The sequence below is a fragment of the Anopheles maculipalpis genome, chromosome X (genome assembly GCF_943734695.1).
Source record: "Anopheles maculipalpis chromosome X, idAnoMacuDA_375_x, whole genome shotgun sequence".
Lineage (NCBI taxonomy): Eukaryota > Metazoa > Arthropoda > Insecta > Diptera > Culicidae > Anopheles > Anopheles maculipalpis.
Genome location: NC_064870.1, coordinates 11,788,140 through 11,808,023, shown reverse-complemented (window position 1 = coordinate 11,808,023; position 19,884 = coordinate 11,788,140). Strand labels below are relative to the sequence as shown.

The window sequence follows — 19,884 nt, the reverse complement described above, 5'->3', positions numbered from 1 at the left end:
GGGGCGTTGCTTTGGTGACTCACAACCCGAGCCCGAGTCGGAAGGGAGGGGAGGGGGGGTGGGGGACCTACGGTGCACGTGCGACCAACAAAACCTATGCAACTATTAAAGTTCCTGCAGTCACCTTTGGCTTGGAGCTTTCGATATTTATTACACTCTCGTTACAACCGTTACAATTTGTGCACTGGACGTGGCGTCGTTCGGCAAATCGCACACATACATACAGCGAAGCGAAAACCCAGCGCTAACAACTCATACTCAAAGGTCAGTCCAAGGTACCACCTACTCGTGCGTCACCTTTCTTTGCGGTTTATGTCTGCGCGGTGTGCCTTTTTTGCGGTCGAAGCTGTGGTTGGGCACTCTGCGCCAACGCCCATTACAACCAAGGGCACAATCGCATTTGCGGAGGGCCTTATTATATATCCACACACACACACACATACCTACGCTCAAATACAAACAATGAACATGTAAGCAAAAGACAGCACAATGTGCGCCTACAAAAGTCAATCTCGACAACAACCTCCACCACGTGCTTGCCCCACACGCCAAGGCCGTGTGGTCCTCACCGGGTCCCAGGACAAGATGGGCATTTTTTTACTTATTTCTGGTTCCTTTTTCTTTCCACACCTACAACGCAAAACGTGTCCAACAAAACATCAGGGCCAGCGTTTGTTTCGAACGATTTTTCCTTTATTTCATACGTTACTATACTTCGTTGCCATTTTTTTTTTTATTACTTGTCACTGTTTGTTCTCTTGTTTTTCTTTAAGTTTTAAGGGTCCTTACAATATACAGCTCGCAGGCAAATCAGTTAAGTGCACAAATGTCACACGCTATCGGTTTTTTACTCATTCTTTCCTTTTTTTTTTGAGCACTATTAGAGTGTTTCGTTCTGCGGTGTGCTTTTAAATGGATGGTCGCCGCTCCGAGACTGTCGCAACGCGTGTGTGTGAGTCTGTGTGTGTCAGTGTATAAGCATGAGCATGCTAGCTTATGCTGAACCATGTCCTTATCGTAGATAAAAAATAGTCTTACAGTACTTGTCTCTTAGCAACACACTGGGGTACGGTTTTAGCTGGAAGTCACGGAAACCATATTTGTGGTTTGCAGATGTCTTGTAGAAAACGTAGTGTGTTTGAACGTGAAATTGAAAGTAGAAGAGGAAACCGAAAGACGAAAAGAAAAATAGAATAAAAAAGGTTTTTTTATGAAAAAGTCTAGTAAGAGGCGAAACGGAGAAACCGAAAGAAGATGTAAAGAGGAAAAAAGAAGAATAAATTATGAAGAACTAAGAAGGAGATAGGAATAGAAAATAATTTAAGTGCAGAAAAAAGAGAAAGAAACAGACAGCACTACAAATAGATACTAATACAAAAGAAGCGAAACAAATTCGATAAATAAAATACGAAATGAAAAAAAAGTACTAAATTTAGCATGTAATGTGTAAAATGGGTGGAAAAAAAAGGTAAAACGAATACCTCCGAATGGCTTCACGAGTGAACGACACGAAATATGTGAGGTGTAAATAATAATAAAACAAAACGAAAACAAAAAACCTAACTCAACACACACGCACACTAGCAAAACCAAAACTGAACCACCCAAGTAATTGGAAGTGGTACCAATGCTTAGTAGTCGATGTTGTGACCCCGCAGGAATGCGTCAATCTGTCCCGGTGCACCCTGCGGTGGGCCCTGCGGCTGGATGAAATAGTACTGCTGCTGCTGCTGGGGCTGTGGCTGGAAACGGTGCGTCGGTGGGCCACCGCTCGTTACCTTCTTTGCCGCCTCGATCCTATCGGCACGGAGTTGACTTTGCTGCAGCTCGAGCTGCTGGGCAAACAGCTGCTGACTGTTGATGAACTGCAGCTCGTTCTGCTGCTTCTGGTAGAGTTGCTGCGGTATCTGGACGGTCGGTGGTCCTACTGGTCGGGCCGGCTGCGGTGGCTGCGAGCGGTACAGTGGGGACTGCTGCTGGAGCTGCTCGAGCGTTACGAGCTGACCGGCACCCGGATGTTGCTGCTGGTGGTGGTGCTGCTGCTGCTGTGGCGGAGGTCCAGCCACGTACGGTTGGATGCGATGGTTCAGCTGGAAGTCACCGTCGCTCTGGGGCAGCTGCTGGTAGAGTGCGGTATCGTACTGTCCGGAGGCCGGATCGAAGATCAGCTGCGACTGGTAGATCGGATTGCCGGCGGCTAGCTGTGGACCTGGGCGACCGAACGGTGTTCCGGTTGGCTTGGACGGGGTGCTTGGTGCGGATGGGGTTGACGGGCTGGGTAGCTTGTTGTCGGCCTGGAACCGTTTGAACTCGGCCTCGAAATCGATCGACGGACCACGGGTACTGCTGGGCGAGGTTGGCCGGTAGGTGGTAGGTGCGAGCGTAGGCTGTGTCGGAATCGGTGACACACGGTACACGGGTTTGGGTGTAATGTTCACCGGCAGCACGGTCTGCGGTTGCTGTGGTGCGGGACTGTGGAAGATGGTTGGTGTTGGGTTTGGTGTGGTGCTGACGATCTGTACCCGTGGACGTTGGGTCGTGGTGACGGAACCAGCGAATGGACGGGCAGCCGGTCGGGACGATCCACGCTGTCCGATCTGTACTTCCTCCTCCGCATCGGCAGCTGACTCTTGCTGGCGCCGGTCCTGGTAATCATTCTGGAAGACGGTGGTCGTTGGACGGGCCGGAGCAGGCGTGGAGTGATGACGGGCTGGGGCTGATGCGGGCGTAGGGCGCGCAATAGCTACCGGACGGCGCACCGGGTAGTTCTGGGGCACATTCTCGTTCGAGTCTTCCTGTCCACCCTCGGAACGATCGTTCTCTTCCTCCTCGCTGCCGTCGGGATTGTTCGGATCGCAAGGATTGCCCGAAACGTACGTAAACTCACGCTTGTTACCGTCCGGATCGATGTAACCGTACTTGCCACGCACTACACAGTCCGTACCACGCGTTTCCTCCTTGAACGAACCATCGGCCGCCTCGTAGCCGAACGTAAACGAACCGTCATCGTTTACCTTGCTGTAGTTGCGGATCGTCTGTACCGGTGGTGCACGCGACTCACTAGCAGCAGCCTTCTGGCGAGCTGCAACCGGTGCAGCCGTCGTACTCTTAGCCACTGGCCGCTGGTACTGCGTGTCAGCGCGGGGACGTGCAGCGGCAACCGGTGCTCCGTACTGGCCGCCACCGTAATCTTCATCCGATGAGGCTACCAACACAACATCGCCGAGCCGTTCCTGTGCGCGGGCGTAGTACTGCTGTGCCTGGGGACGGTTGTCCTGCTGCTGAGCGTCCTCCGCACTATCCACATACTCCGCACTGGATGGGGCTAGAACACGCTGCCGGAGACGTTGCTGTTGTTGTTGCCGGCGTGTTTGTGCATCACCCGCAGCTGCCAACACCACGATACCCACCGCCAACGTTAACCACTACAGAAATTGGGGTAGAGAGTGTGTGTGTGAGAGAGAGAGAGAGAAAAAAGTGCATTAATGAAACAGCAGAGTTGCGATACGAACACAGAACTGTTGGGTTATGGAGACCGAATGCAAACCACAACACTCTCCGGTAACCTCTCGGAGAAGCGCGCTAGAAGCGATTAATATTCATTTCAACCTGACAAACCTGGCAACGCTTTAAACTTTTTCCGACGTGTTGCAGCATAATTAGGTCCGGCAGCGACTCAAGTCAAGTGCGTAACAAAGGGTGGTTTGAAATAAATCTTTATTACCTCATGGCTCTTCCGAAAGGATCCCGTCTTGATTGTCTTATTATTAGTCGGCTCTTTAGCCACACCGAGAAAACAAAAGAAAGTGCCAAGTGCAGGCAACGAAAACAAAGCTCAAACTAACGTTAAAAAGAAAAACACGCAGTGAAAATACAGGAACGAATGCTAAACGTAATTAAAATTTAACTTCCTACTCCAACACGAGGCAGTGAAGAAAATTCAAGCAGCAAAGGAAGGAGGCATGGAAAATGAAAATGGAAATTTATCGCACTTTCCGCAATGGGTAAGTTAGGTGTACCATGCATTTTCGCTGTTGTTCACTGTTATAAAAAAAATAACAACAACAAGCAAACGAACGCAAAGGGATGCAACTCAAGGGGGCGGGGGGTTGGGGGGGGGGGGGGGGTTGGAAGGCAAGTAGCATCTTTAAGTGCAGCTGAGAAAGAAAATGCAAATTTTTTCTGCAAATTTTCCTCCAGTTGGGGAAAATTTGTGGCGGCAACATGACAGCAATAATCACCTCCACTAACGCGTCCCAGACCACAATGGGTTGCTGCCCCAACGTGGATCCACCGTGGAGAGCTTATTGTGCAGAAAGGAAGGACTTTCAAACCAACATAAAAAAAGCCCTCCCGGTACTCCAAGTCCCACCCGTGGAAATTGCTTTTCATTAATAAATCAAACACACGCGGGTGGGTTTTGGGTGGAAAGCGTATGGCAAAGGGGGGAACCTTTTTAGCGGCAACCCGTGCGGGGCGAGAGAAAATTGGTATCTCAAACAAAAGGGTGACTGAAGCGAATTAAACGATTCGCCGCAGAAAAGGCAGGAAAGATGGCGATGGGGAAGGTGACACAGGGTGTGCTAATGGGGTGTTGCGACTTAATAGCGAATCGCGTTGCCGTTTCGATGGTAACTCCTTCCTCAACCACCCCCCCCCCCTCCCCCATTATTCCCGTCGCCGGTCGGTACCACGCGGTTGCTGTCAGCGACTGCTGCTAAGGCGAGGTGCAATTATGCAGCTGAGCGATCGAACTAATGGAGATGAATGCCGCACTTTTGCTGGCAGCACTTGAAAATGTGCCGCCGCTGCTGCTGCTGCCGTTTATACACACTTACACACATACCTTTTTCTCATCCTCCTTTCAGATTAGTACAACTGATTCCGAGGAGGTGAGGTCTTGTTCCGGGTGCAAGATAGAGAGAGAGAGACGGGTAGAAGAGCACAATTGTAGGAAATCATTTCCGGATTCCTGCAGCAAGAGTGCTTCCAAACATCAATGACTTCCCGATTCCGGTGTCGAGAAAACGGTGTACTACGTCAGCACAAGCGGTAAGAACCTATTTGCAACTGATTTTATTGCCTTCATGGCTTCACTATTGATTGGAAATCCCGGTAGAGCTGAAACTTTGGAATCCTTGCTACTGGTAGGCAGACAAGCGCCACTTCTCTACACCCTTCTGTGCCTCGCAAACCCACCGAAACGAAACTGTCGGAGCGAGGCGTTAGAATTACGATAAGACTTAGACCTGATGCACAGTCGGAAACAGATTCCGCCCCACCGATGTTACAAAAATGCGAAACATTATTAACGAATCCATCTTTACGAGCCACTGATGTCCTCTGGAACACTCCGGCAGCCATTTTGAAGATGTTTATGATCCGTCCCAAAATAAATCTCCTCTTTCCGAATGTCCGAACATTCGGAGGACGCAATTTAAATTAGCTTCTCCAGCGTGCGACGAAACGAACTAGAACTATGGCGGGGAATGGTTGAGGCTATGGGAAGTTTTAATTGAATTTTCCATCGAACTCGCGCACAGAATTGGTCGTACCGCGTTTTGGCATAGGTCCAGTTGTTGCTGCACCGGGTAACCATAAAGTGGTTTATGTTTCGCAAACATCTTCGCTAGCAATAAGAGAGAAAAAAGGCAAGGAGCGTCTCCAAACCGACACTACCGAGCACGGCATCGGAATTGTATGGACCGGTGATGGTGCTGGATGGTAGGTTGCACCTTTTAGCCTTTCTATCGTGCTGTACCCCGAAATCGATGCACTATTTTCGTGTCGAGATTTATCGCTTCCCCGCGATGTGCCCGCCACTATGGTAAATCAAGATGGCGGCCAGGTTTTGTTGGTAGGTGCCTGCCAACGCTGGGAGCGCGCAGCTCGATAATATTCAGCTGGGCAGCTGGGACGGTAATTAAAATTGGACTTCCCAACTCCCAACGCCCGATCGAGAGTCCGCCCAGGCAGAAGGTAGTAAATCGCCGTCCAAGCCCTTGGTTACCCTGGTAATTTGTGACCGAAAACAATCAATTTGTGGGCCAACATTTGATGGCATTCTTCTTTCCCCTTGTGCCTCCTCGTTAAGGGGTAGGCAAAAGCTTACCTTCAGGCTCTTCCCTTCGGCGTTTGCTGCGAACGGTATTCGAGCAAGAACACGTGCCCACATCCTTGACATTTGCGTCAACACAACATGGACGACCCGTCCGGTGGAGCGAGTGGTAAGAATGTCCAGCTCTGTCCTAGATTGAAATGCGATACCTGATGTGTCTGAAGAGCTCGAAAATCGATCCCTTGCGGAAGATTTTACCGGGTCGAAAAGCGAATTCACTGTCGATGCTCCAAAAAAAAAACAAGCAAGCGTTTTGAAGCAGGTGAGCAACATGGCGGCTTTTGATTAAGTAAGACCTTTACAAAACCAACGGTACACAAACAAATGTCCCCTGATTTTCTCGACCAACTGCCATGTCGGTAAAGCAAATGGTCGCAGTTGCTCCACATATTGAAGTCACGGCCTTTTCAACATGGCGAAGCACAAGCCACACAGACAGTGCACGCAACTGAACCCGGTCATCACCGCTCGATGACGTCGACGCGCTGGTAATCGTTTCTTGTTTCCATTTCAGATTCACTTTCAATCGCCATTACGAAGCCGGAATCCCGTTACCTGCCGCTGGCAATGGGCCCGTGCGTCTCTCGTGCGACAGCCACGGAAACAGAAATACAAAACAAACCCGCTTCTCTTCCTTCTCATTCTACCGTCTGCTTTGTCCTGCCTGCTTGCACGCCATCCCGCACAACCCGAATCCCCCTAAACCGGCCACCTGGGCGCTCTTAACGAGTGATCACTTCGCTCGCTCGCTGACGGGCGCGTGTGAAGCACTTTCCTTTGCGATCTTCACGGTCAAGTCCAGCATGGGTACGGTCGAATGGAACTTGAACGCGAACGCAATGGGCGAAAAGAGGCAAACAAACGCAATTACTTCCCATCACACACTTCACTGCTCCCCACGCCTTCCCCACGAGGAGGGAAGGGGGGGCTTGAAGATTTTTCTTCCGTTGGCCTTTTTTTTTTGTAAGATAGAGAGAATGGCGCGAATGAGAAAGTATTCCATTATCATCTGTTTTGATTTAGCTTTATTTTTCCCATGCGGTAAGACGTGGGTGTTTCTTTGCCTTCCTACCCTTTTGTTTGCTTCTGCTTGCACAACTGGTGCACCCAGTTTGAGAAAGGGTTCCCGCTCCGCTAACATTGATACTGTAGCATTGCACATACCGGAACATGCTGGTTACGTTGCCGTGTTGCACAATGCGCAACACGTTGGTATTCTTCGCACATCTCAGGGTTTCAGGGTGAATCGCTTGCAAAATCGCTGCAAATTGCATCCCAAAAGCAACAAAATACAAAAGCCATGGGAACGCCAGCCGCAATAGACAGCAACGGAATGCCTAAGCTTACAAGGCCAAACACAAAACAGACCGTTGGCCGTTAGTTTTTTTGGCATCCTACTGTTCGTGTCCCAACTGTGTGTTTTTGTTGGGTGAGAATTTTCTATCTCGCGAAATTGCTACGTGTTTTGTATGTGTGCGGTAAGCGGTCAAATTCGCATATCCATTTTGGTTTTGGCCGAATGATTGGTGAAGCCGTGATGCAACAAGTTGTGGCGCATTGCTCGTCAAAAATACTTGCTTTGGGTAGAAGCGTTAAAGAACTATTAGGAAACATGAGCATGCGTGGGATACCATACCGAACCATACCGATTTAAAGTGTTTGTGAGAGCGAAGGAGAGAGATAGATTTTACTTGAGAGAATTTGGAAAAAAAAACCATGCGTAATTGGAATACTTTTCCTTCGTTAAATCACACGCCTAGCAAGGAAAGGTAAGCGTCATATACCGACGCTTTCCATGTGTGTTGGTACTATAAAAGTAGGATCATGTGGATTATGTGTTACATATATGTACATTCTTCACGCGAGCTTCCCGCGTGGTCAGAATGACAGGACACGCGCAACGAAACGAAGAGCCTACACGAAAAGGTGATTACGTAACGAGCCGCTTATTCAGCTTAATGCAGGTCACTAATCCCAGTCCGCTGCAAGCAGCGCGCGTGTAGTTACGCTCGCAAACACCTGAAGGATGCTTTTTTCATTGTATCCCACACTCTCTGCACACTTAAGTTTCCCTTTCTTATTCGGCAGCTTCCTCGTTTGCAGCTTCATACGGGAGAAGTAGATCACGCTTACACGCTTATCCATCCGCAGTTCGTCGATCCATTAGAGTGTGTCCCGCACGATGCAACGCGAACCCTTGCCAACTGTACACTGCGTGCGCAGTACGTGCAGTAACGATCCATCCCACCTTTAGATGGATCTTTTTACCTTTTGCTCTGATTAATAGATCTCCAATCGCGCAACTTGTACGCTGCTTAAAGGCTGCCTTCCACACCACTGCACCCGAAATGGTTGACGCAACGTTCCGTCCAACGAGTCGTGTGTAATTATCTATCGCATTTATTTAGTCGCGTCTCGTACAGTCAACACAAAAGGCGACAAAGTTCGTTGCACGAAAATCGCCAATTTGTTCAAGTAAATCACCCGCTCATCGTCTAGGAATGGTTCAGTCGAAAATCGTCTCAAAACCTTCACTTTTCACACACACACGCGCGCGCACTCGTAAATATCGAGAGTCCATCTTTGATTTAATAACATGTGCGTTTTGGGGTCCCGTTGTCATCTTGGCGGGTGGGCATGGGAAATTATGGGAACGTAGCCATAGGCTCCTTTGGTCTCTACATCCTCCCGCGTTTTGGATGTCCACGGCTGCCACACAGTTCGCGGCCGCTGCGTCGTAGTGGCTTCAAATCAACTTGTTGCAAAGCGACGAACAGCACAACAAGAGATACCTACACAAGTTGGGAAAAAAGCAATACCCCGCATAGCTTGCTGCCGCTACGGCTGCTGAGGCCGATGATCCGTTCTCATCACATCATTACAACTCCACACATCCCCTTCGCATCGTCGTTCTTCTGCGCAGCCAACCAGCTCCGCACAAAACACCCCAGGAGCGCACCTTACCACCACCAGCATGTTATGCTTTATATGCTGCGTTATTGTGGGAAGACGGCCCCCGGAGGGCAAAATGTAAACATATTCTCACGGGTTCGAGCTTCGAAGAGGTTTAGGATTTTCCCTTTCCGCTCGCTGGTTGCTCCCGGCACCACAGCTGCACTTCAACTGGTGGCGTGTGTTCGGGCGTACACGGCAAACAAGCGTCAGTGTGGCGTACCAATTTTGTTGCTGTTGTTTTTGTTCGGATCATCTTCCTCTGCAGTGCCACATCGTGTCACATTTGCAATCTAAAACACTGATTGCATCCGTAACTAGTACGTAGCGACTCGGTATTTGCCGCTGCACACGGAATGCTATTTGCTTTGGTTTAGAAGCGACCAAAATAAAACCAAACAACACATAAAAACAATGTCTCACACATATCGTGCTTATCGCAGCAGGATGACAGGTCCGTTGAGGAACGCAACCAATTGAAATCCAGCGGCGAGCCCGCTCCGCACCGTACGGAGCAGTGCGGCGAGCGCGTACGAGCGACACGAGATTCTCACGGCGCATTCTTCTAGTACCGTTGCCCGAGGGTGGAAACCGAGACCGGGAAAGGGGAGCATCTTCAACCGCAACGGCAAAGGTCAGCGCGTGAAGAAATGTGCGAACAACGGCCGAAAGTCTCGAACGCTGAGAAATCGCTCCGTTTCGCTCTGGTTGTCCTTCGGTTAGGTTAAGCAGCTTCCAAGGTGTGTGATCGCTGAACCGATCGCGATGGCACCCTCATCTGCTCGGCCAAAAACTACATGCAGCTCGGTGTCCAATGAGGATCAACGAGACTCCAAGTCGGTGCGCTCGTGACACCTGAGCAACTAAAGCAGGACGACCATTACGTGCAGCGAGGGTGCTAATTTACTGACCGAAAGTGAAATGTTAAAACCCTTTTACTCACTGGGCCACCAGTAGTAAAGGTAAAACAAAATAAAAACAACTCACCCGCCTCCGCCCGCATCTGCCAAAGCCTCAGGCGTCGAGGGGAAGGCTTGCGTCACGGCACGCAATTGTATGATGCAATTGGCTTCGATCGAATAAGGCATGAACCAGCCGAATCAAAGCATAAGTTACATAAAGAAGTGCGGCAATTAACGGCGAATCGATGTGGTCGATATCACTCCATTAATGCAGGGCAGAAGTCCGCAAAACTTGTTTACTTGTTTTGATCGAAAAGGAATGGGGTCTGTTGCCTGTTGCTCTTGTTATAACGATTCGATTACATTTGCTATCCACCCTATCTTGCCGTATGCGTGCGGCAGCTTAAACGCTGCATACGGGCTGCACAATAGCTGTGGAGCGTTAGGGTGTGAAACTCTTGGCAACGGTGTGAAGGTGTTGGCTCGGAATATATGATCTCGTGAGAGCGAAAACTGTGCCACTAAGTTGTGGCTGATACTTCAAACGCCTCCCCCTTGACTCAATGATCGATAGGACCAGATACGATCCGATCCAGTCGGCGGCCCCCCGGCCGGTGAAAGGATACGGAGATCGGGTTTTCCGCGCGTCCTTGGCATAATCTTGCGCTTATCGCGAGAAAGTAGTTCGAATGTGTGTTCGACAAAAGCAAAGAGAGTGCCGCGTCCTTTCGTTTCCCTTACACGTTTCAGCCTTAACTACTTACCGTTCCTTGCAAACGCATGCTGTCTGCAGAAGGCGCCTTCTCTGCTGAAGCGCTGCTGTTTAGATGGGGCTGATAGATGGAAGATGTCACCTACAAAACGCTCAAACAGGATTTGATCGTGGGGCGATGGTTTGGAGGAATTTCCGGGAGTTCAACGACTCCTTATGTTGGGTTGTACCCACACTTGGAGAGTTTTGGGTGTTGTTGGTCTCTTATCTAGCTCTCTCACACACACACACACAAGCACGCGCTTGCACAGAAACACCTACTTCTGCTCTACAAACTGTCCTCTACGAGTTCTACGCTAGAGTTGGCACGTAAACTGCTGCTCCGTTTTTCGCACTAAACTTTCAACTGTCGGAACACGTAATGCACACGTTGATTACGCTTTACCGTAATGTACACTGGAAGAGAGTAACATTTGATTAGGGATACAACAAGAGAAGACTTGAAAAGAGGCAAAGGTCTAACACTCATCAGAGAGTGTGTGTGTGTATGTACAAAAGGGGGAGCTCATTTTGTTTTTCTTCTTCCTTTGAGATGACAAAAAAAATGGAGATAGTTCAGGTATGGTAATGAACGAGCCCCTCCGCCATAAAGCACCATAAAACTGGAGGGTGATGTGATGGGAAATATAATAAATTTTCAAGGGCCGCAAGCCTTCATTGGGAATAAAGACCTGGAAGGGCATTTACTTTCTAAACCGAAAGCTCTGTTCCCTTTGCAAAGCGGTGAGATACCGCCGTACACGGTTCCGTGTGCGTGTGTGTATGTGTGTGAATTTTGAACCCGCTCTTAGGTATCCGCTTCGGAACCGGCGCATCAATAAAAGTGAAATTTAAGGGATGCCAATGCCGAGGGTGGTCGCTTCAACTAGAATCTCAAACCGCGCGAATTGGAAGTCCCTGGTGAGGTCGATGAAAGAAAAAAAAACAACCTAGCGACGAAGAGACACTTAAACAGCGCTTTGATTCCGGGCACGCGCGGTTGAACGTTTGTTGCGTGGGGGTCCGGGGTTTTTTGTTAACTCCCGCTTTTTTATTGGTGTAAGTCGCTTAACTCGTTCCCTCGACCATCAGCCATCTTGCTGGTGGAGCGGTACTTTTACTTTCTACTTCCAATTTCGTTCCAGTTCGATTTCCCGGGCGCCAAGCCCTCCGCCTGGTTCCATTGCAGCGGTTTCAGAAGCTGTGCATGTGTTTGATGGTGTACCAGCTGGTGAAAGAGATAGAGAGATGTAGCTCTCCATGGAGTTGGCCGGTGGCATTTTATCGTGGAAGCAGGATGAAGCAATGGAGGAGCTGGTAGTACGACATTCAACCCGTCAGCTGAATATATATATTCACACATATACACACAGACACATGGACACAGTCACACACACACACACACACACATACGGATGCGAATATATTCGCAGGTTTGAGGTGTACTTGGATCAATCACACATTCAGACTTCTAGGGATATCTTAGGACTCAGAATCTGGGTTTTGATGTGCTGATCGACTATCAAGACTACCACAAAATCGTTGTCAGAATTCCCCGAGTTAGACCCTGCCGATCCTGAAGATCTCTTCAAAACTCTCCCCTCCTCTCGGTGGTTTATTTCTCGCGCACGTCTCGGACACAGTTCATTTCTTTGCGATTACTCCCCCAAAGAACCAACACGGATAGGATTGTTCTCGCTACACACTGATTCACACCTCACTTACACTGCGCACCGAACTCGCACGGGATGGATGCTTTTTAGTTTTTAGGAAAGGGATGAAGTGGACCGTTTGCAGCTAGTACTCGATCTTACGGTGGTTTTGTTGTTGTTTTGGTATGCTTTTTTTTCTGGTTTGTCGGTGGCCCTAGTGTTCACCGTGGAACGTGTCTTTGCAAAATGCTATCCAGCGCTACCAGCGCCACTGTATTTTATAACATTCACCACCACCGACGGCGAGTCGTCGAGCCGAACGCGGGGTAGGGTTGAAAAACAGCTCCACCGAGTCGCACCAAGACTGCACGGATGTGGAGATGGAGATATGGAGTGAAGCAAAAAAAAAAACACACAAAAGCATAAAACTACCCTTATACGAGCGAAGTAGAGCGAGAGGGAGGGAGAGAGAGAGCGAAAGATGGATCGCACAGGAGAGCGAGAGAAAGCATGATCGAACGGGCGAAAATGTCGTGATCCCAGGGCAGCCGAGGGGAGGGGGAAACTCGCACTCCGGTACCCAACCGTTTCGCTCGGTGGCAGTGGGCGAAACATACAGGCCTGCACCGAAGAAGGGAAATCTGAAGTTGACAGATGAAAGAAGCGGATCGCCGTACCAGCCCATATGGCTGCAAAATCCGCACTCACACTGTGACGTAGCAACCGTGTGAGGGTTTCGCCAAAAAAGAGCGGAAGGCGGGGAGGGGAGGGGGGAGGTGCGATTACTCCAACAGCAATACTAGCACTTTCAGGGTTTCGTCTGTTCCTGGATGCCGTGCAAATCGGGGAGTCCGTCAGAGCGTGTGTCTGTGATGTCATGATCCTTACCGAGATGAATGAAGCTGCTGGTAGTCTCCACAGAGTGCCTGGTGCTGTGACCATCGGCAAAACCGGTTCGCTGAGCTGATTCTGAGCGTCTCGCACACAAAGCCTAAATCTTAATCCCGGGCTAGGGATTTTTCGCAACACCCACATTAGTTAGTGTTGGCTGACGCGTACATCATCAAGATCGTCGCAAGAGACGTCGAAGGGATGAAGGGTTTAGACTACGAAAGGGGTGAGGAATATTCTGGTTTTTAGGAGATCTATGGGAAGCAGACCAAAGTACGTAGCATCACACTTTTTTTTTTGGTTAGTACAGGTAGCGATGCCACATCCACAAAGAAGCAATGTCTCTACGATAGCTCAGAATCTTGTCTTTGTCTAGCGCAAGTTTAATCAATTTTTTGAACTTCCTCACGGAGCCTTACGCTTAATTGGAAAATTCGAGAAAGACAGAGTCTCCCGCGCCCATGCAGTGGGTCTCGAAACTGACAACAGACCAAAAAAAAACCCCCCTTAACCCTTAGCTTCAACATTAACTCCGACGTCCACGCTTGTCCCACTGATCTAGCCAGTGCCATACCGGTCGTTTTGTATATGTGTGTGTGGTGTGGGTTTGTGCGTTTGTATGTAGATTCTTGTATCGCACATTTTAAGCCGATTGGAAATCCGCTCAATCTGACCTCGACAGTGACATTTCAATCGTAAACGGATCTTTGCTGCCCAAAAGCAAAATCTCGCCCTCCCTCCGAAACCATCGCGACCTATCAGAGGCCGCAACATCCTGCTTCGTCGTCGTCATCGGCAGAAGCAAACGGTCTCACCGATGCGCAAAGAATTGATAGCCATCGACCAATCTGACCTGACTACTGCTTCTGCACACTGCTGCCTTCCCATTAATTAGTCAAAGTCAAACTCAACTACAAACTGGTGTGCACAGCGGCACAGCGCGAATTAGACTGTGCACCTCGTCAGTGACAGTTCGGCAGACGGGCGAGATGGGCCGGTTCCCAGGGTTGAGAGGTTGTAATTATGTCCGGAACAGTCCCAACAAAAGTGAGGTGCTTTTTTTATTGTACACCACCAGGCGCATCCCAGGGAGAACCTTTGTTTTATCGCACCCCATGGTAACTCCAACAAAATGCCTTTTTTATTGTGGCTTTTTTTTTGTTTTGATTGATTTCCAATCAATCGCGATCGCTTGACGGTATGGTACGGATGCCTAATGGAGGTTCAGAATTAATGCAGCTAGCTTTACAATAGATTGTATAGGTTTTTTTTGTTGTTGTGGGGCTTCACAGCACAAATTCCACAAGTCACGCGCCAAGAGCCTCCCGTTTAATCATCATTAAGTAGCCGTTTCCGTTTACGCATCGGTGATGTTTGGATTGGTTCTCGTTACTGGCCGGAGCTTCGCGCATTCTAGATTGGGATTCTTTATCTAGAATGGCTGAGTACAACAAATTCCACCCTTAGCCTTTTTTGTCGTAGAACGCACAACCTTGAGCGCATGCGGACGAGAATGTTTCTGTTTTTTGAATTCGTTTTTGTTTTCCTTTCCGTTTTTGCAAAAGCTCCTGCAACACCTGTTTGTTCAGTTCACTTCCCGTTGCAGTTGTAACGACTTTTCCTTGGAAAATCGACTCATCGCATTCGATGAAGTAACACCCGTGTACACACAGACACACGCGCGTGCCCAAAACCCATTTCACTTTTCCAACAATGGTTAAGTGATCAACATGGCCGCTGCCTTACAGCGACATATGACAGTGGTCGTCTTCCATTTACCGATGTGACGGTGCTTACTTTCTGCGAAAGCTTTCGATTTTTCCTTTTCCCACTGCACACTCGAGAGGTAGAGAAGGCGGAGGGAGAAGAGGAAAAAGAGGGAGGATGGTTCGGGTTTTCCACCCGAAAAGACGCAGAGCAGTCATGATTTTGTTTGTCAAGGTATAGGCATATGTCATGCAGGTTGGCCGCGCGCGCGCCGCTAATCTATTCCATTCCGGCAGTGTTAGCAGTAGGCTTTCCCTTCATTTCAGCGAAGCTGAGTGATGTTCACGAATCGGTTAAAGGCTTTAACGTTAATGTTTTATTTCTGCATTTTTTTTTGCTTGTTATTGCTTTCGTTTTGTCTCTAACCCGGGATTCACCTGCCCGGAACAGACGCGATGAAAGCTTTTCTAGTTTTGATCCGTAAAGTCCGTCGGCGGAAGGACTGGGGAAGGAAAGGCAGTTTTTTTGGCAATTGTTTTCGAAACGGTTCGATCGTTAAGCACCGTCACTAGAGACCCGTATCCTCTAGCCTACGATGCATAACACATGCGCTATTCGTAGTGCGCCATCTTGCACCATTCCGCCACGCCATAGTCGCCATTTTTTTTTTTGTACGCCGAGAGCGAGAGTTTTCATTTTCATTGCTAACAGACAAAAATGTTAGCATTTTACTCAGCGGTCATTAGCAGCACAATTTATGGACCCACTCGGATGGTTACACGGTGGACATATCGTTTTCCAGCCAGCGACCAATGTCGCTGTGCTGATGGCAGGTGGAAATTGTGAGCGGCACACAACGCATGGTTGTGTGGCGGTGTGGACAGGATACGGTTGAGCGAGCGCAGTAGTTCCGGTAGCCAGCCAGCCACAGTGTCCCATGGAGCTAAACATGAGCCTGAAAGAGCGGGGATCCAACGTATCAAACGAACCGTATTACAAACTGCTCCTTTGCTACTCAGGAACTTGTTCAACACCTGCAACCAAATTGGCGGAAATTACAAACAAGCATCCCTGTTGTTAAGATCTTCAGTTCAGAAGGATAGAAAATATGCTTACGGTAAGTTTATCAAATATTCAAAATGCCCGTAAAACAGATGATAACGGACATCTGAACGGAGCCATAAATCCGTGAAGTCGTCGTCGAATATTTGCGATATGATCGACTATTCGATGAAGACCTACAACTAGTTAAGGACTCAACCACTTTAGGCTATTCTAGATATCAAATTTCTCAATATTCACATGGATAATATTGGCAAACAAGGCAGAGAACATCAGTTCAGGAACGATGTTGAATACGCTTACAAAATATTCAAAACACCTACCAAATGGCTGACGTGAGATTTTGTAGACCTCAGAAGACGAAGAACATACGTCAAGCAAGTGCAAAATGCTTTCAAAATTGACGCCTATTTGAGGTAAATCTATAATTACTTAAAAACTCCTGTATGAGCCTATTCGACATCTTAATGTTCGCCGTGCTTACCTCGCTAAGCGTTTCATCGCTCAATCGTTATTATCTATTCACGGATTCAACTACATCTTTTTCCATACAAAAACGATGGAAACCATATTATGTAAAAAAAAAGTCCTCACATCGCTCGATATCACTCATTAGTCAGCTCCGCGATGATTACGCACGCACCCAGGTTCGGCATGTGGTTCACCCAAAACTGACACAGCAAAACCATCCGATCGACTGATCGATTCGGGCACTAATCGCAATGATTTGGTTGCGGTACGCGCATTCCATTCCGGAACGTGCACCGGAGTGTCCATTGCGCAAACGTTTGCCGTGTGTGTGTGTGTGTGTGTTGCACAGAAGGAACGTACGATACTGTACACGAAGTCATAGGTAGCACTATCATCAGTGGTCCATATCTTCTGTGACTGATTTGACAGCTGTCAAATGACCACTAAGCGCCACTAGCTAAGCTTAGCTGTCAAACTGTTTGAGAAAATATTGGGGAAAAAAAATGGCAGCCGTACCTGAAGGGTAGATTGATCACAGCAATAAGCTCTGGGAAAGCCTGTGTGTACGTGTTGTTACATTGATCCCCGACCCCGATTAGGTGTACGGTGTCACCGAAATGCATCTCGGCATGCGTGACATGATTGTGGCCGTCTCGCTGTCACCATTGCGTCAACATCCCGTGTAACCGAATTCGCCGGGGCTTCAGGGCAGCAAGCTGATCACATCGCAAGAAAAGGGTCGCACACTACCCAGTACGAAGGCCATCCGTACCGTGACCGAAATGTAGCAAAATGGTGGCACGAACAGGGGGCCGGTTGGTACCAGTTTTCCCTGTATTACGGTGCGAGTGTTTGATAACACCGGTTTGCTCTAATTTCAATCATGCAATGACAACCTTTTACTCTGGATGTGCTTTTATATCATCTCATCTCTTAGCTATCCATTTTAAATTATGTGATGTGTCAAAAGGAAGAAATGATCCGCTGCGGGCATGGCTGACTGCCCTGCTGTGTGGTTGGGTTTTTATTTGACTTTGCCTTAAGGCGGCAAGTTTCATTGCCATCTTTAGCAGGCATGCATCGTCGTGCGACACAATTTGCTTAACCCGCTTCCTTGGCCCTATCTCGTCCCTGCTGCACCCATCCTTCTCCTCCCTGCCTCCCAAACGTGCGTTCACACTTATACGAGGGCGCGCGCGCGCGCGTTTACTGCAATATTGCGATCGGTGTACGATCGCCACGATACTGCCGTTTGATAGCAACGACCGACATCCGTGCGCAGCCTCACCAAACAGCCACACGGCAACCGAGCAGCACTTTCGATTTTTGATTTTGGTTTCGGCTTCCATCCTCGTTCGCTCGCCACGTTTGTGCAGTTGCTGTGCAGACGCACTTATAACGCGAAATGTAGAGCACGTGCTGAACACCCCTGTCCCGGCCCGCTTTTTGGCCCTGTCCTGAAAAATATCTACGCATCGCAGTGGTAATACGCAATCGGACTTTAAATTGCGCAAACTTGTCACCCCCCCCGTATGACAATGTACCGAAAACCCAACCCAGCCGGACAATTGCAACGAAAAACTTTCTCCGCCCGCACTTCCCTTTCTTTCCTTCTTTTCACACCCATTCCCACGCATCCTTTCGGCTGAACGCTGAAGGCCACACAGCTCACGATAACAAAACGGTTGGTAGGCGTTTTAAGTGCAATAAAAGCTGGCAAGCACAAACAAAAAGCATCACACCCGTCGTGCATGTATATTCGGGTTCTCGAACGGGAAAATCTCTCACAAACGTTTAGCTAATTGAGTACTATGCAAGCAAACAAGCCCTCTAAACCCTCTGAATAGCCATCCATACAACTGCTCTAAAGAAGGGGTTTGATAGATTTTATATGAGAAGCTTTTTTTTTTTTCTTCAATAGAATAGCTTCAATCCTAGCTGTTAAAATGATGATTTCAGGCCAAAGCAGGTTATCGGCCTCAGCGTTAAATTAAGCCGTAAGTCTCGCGAATAGGGAGACAGTTCGAATTTGATCACGCTTGGGAGAAAAATGGCACTACTTTCAACTCTGCCACTGAATTGGCCTGCTCACTCATGGAGCAGGTCGTCATGCCATGGCCATGTCAACAATAAATCTCCAGGATACTGTAGGTGTTCGATCTCCGACAGGTCCGACTTCACCTGATCCATTCAACGATCTCGCTGTGATCCCCGACGCCTTGTGCCGAACTGAGGCTCGCTGATGAATTCCTTCTTGGTGTGGCACGAGTCCCACGTTCTCATAACATGCCTCAGTCATCACATCCTGCCAGTCTTTGCTACCGTCAGGATGTCCGGTTCTCTGTGTAGCTCAGCAAACTCGTGGTTCATCCTTGAAGACTCGTTGCCATATAGGACGATATATCTCACATTTCGTGCGGTTTCGAAGTCTTCTGGATATCAGTAGACGGTAAAGGACGTTGTATGCACGATTCTTCTGCACAATGCGTCTCCAAACTTCACTGCTGACGTCGTTATGCGATGTTACGATGTTATAGCAGAACTCCTCTAGCAACTCGAGGACATCGCCGTCAACTAATACGGTGCTTCCCAACCGGGCTCTATCGCGGGTTGATTCTCAGGCAAGTAGCTATTTCGTCTTCGTTGCATTGAACATCTATTGAATTCTTTCTACTTCACGTTTGAATCGGATGTACGAGTCATTCACGTACAAGTCGATGTGCCATTCGATAAGCTAAGAAATTGGAGAGACCGGTAGAGTATCGGGCCTCGGATGTCGTGGTCTAGCCCCGCGATATTGAAGAATAGACAGAAGAGTCCATCCCCTTCCCTCCCTCCGGTAAACAGGTTCAGTGTGATAGAGACTCTCAACTTCTTCTATCCCTAGGGCTTTCGAGCTGAGCCATCCGAACACTGTGAGATACGAACGATTCTGACAACATGTTCGATAGTCTCACCTCCCACTGCACCCTGGTCATGGTGACCGTTCAACAACCGTATCTACTTTTCAGGTAAGTGGTTCATTCCGATCTATGACTTGAAATCGATGAACAGGTGGTGCGTAGGGATCTGTTGCTTTTACCACTTCTGAAGGATCTGCCGAAGAGAAAAAAAAAATGCTCGGTGTTCGATTGGCCGCCAACAAATCCAGCTTGGTGGCTGCCGATGAAGGATCTTATAGGCGACATGGAGGACTGAGAAGGCACGATTTCAGCCTGTCGCCATTTTTGTAAACTGGGCGAATGACGCTTAGCTTGACGCGTCCGCTAATGCTTCCTGCTCTTAGATACTGCTGATCAGTTTACATTTTCCTAATCATTTTTACAGCAAGCCACTCGAACTCAATGTTTTAATTAAACAATGCTACTAACCGTTCAA

General features: G+C 48.6%; 4 protein-coding genes across 4 annotated transcripts in view; 2 read left to right on the top strand and 2 right to left on the bottom strand.

Annotated features, from left to right (window-relative positions):
• LOC126561521 (uncharacterized) overlaps positions 1–15,316 on the top strand; it is a 67,330-nt gene extending 52,014 nt beyond the window's left edge. Inside the window, exon 3 of the mRNA XM_050217726.1 lies at positions 15,305–15,316. The gene's annotated coding sequence lies outside the window, so the exon portion shown is untranslated. The remainder of the gene's footprint in view (positions 1–15,304) is intronic.
• Positions 1–19,884, bottom strand: part of LOC126559830 (DNA damage-regulated autophagy modulator protein 1) — a 399,963-nt gene that overhangs the window by 338,519 nt on the left and 41,560 nt on the right. The window lies entirely within an intron of this gene.
• Positions 1–19,884, top strand: part of LOC126564858 (mitogen-activated protein kinase kinase kinase 15) — a 153,791-nt gene that overhangs the window by 116,562 nt on the left and 17,345 nt on the right. The window lies entirely within an intron of this gene.
• On the bottom strand, positions 1,632–6,175 carry LOC126563437 (ataxin-2 homolog). Its single transcript, XM_050220085.1, has 2 exons — positions 6,113–6,175; positions 1,632–3,425 (listed from the first exon to the last, which is right to left on the bottom strand). The coding sequence occupies exons 1-2, from the start codon at positions 6,173–6,175 to the stop codon at positions 1,632–1,634; spliced, it is 1,857 nt and encodes a 618-aa protein (XP_050076042.1).

Bases quoted from the DNA above. Each gene is read 5' to 3' on its own strand.
- LOC126563437 (XM_050220085.1), bottom strand. From the start codon at position 6,175: ATGTGGGCACGTGTTCTTGCTCGAATACCGTTCGCAGCAAACGCCGAA. The intron at 3,426-6,112 runs GTAAGCTTTTGC...CAATTTCTGTAG, and splicing joins CCGAAGGGAAGAGCCTGAAG to TGGTTAACGTTGGCGGTGGG.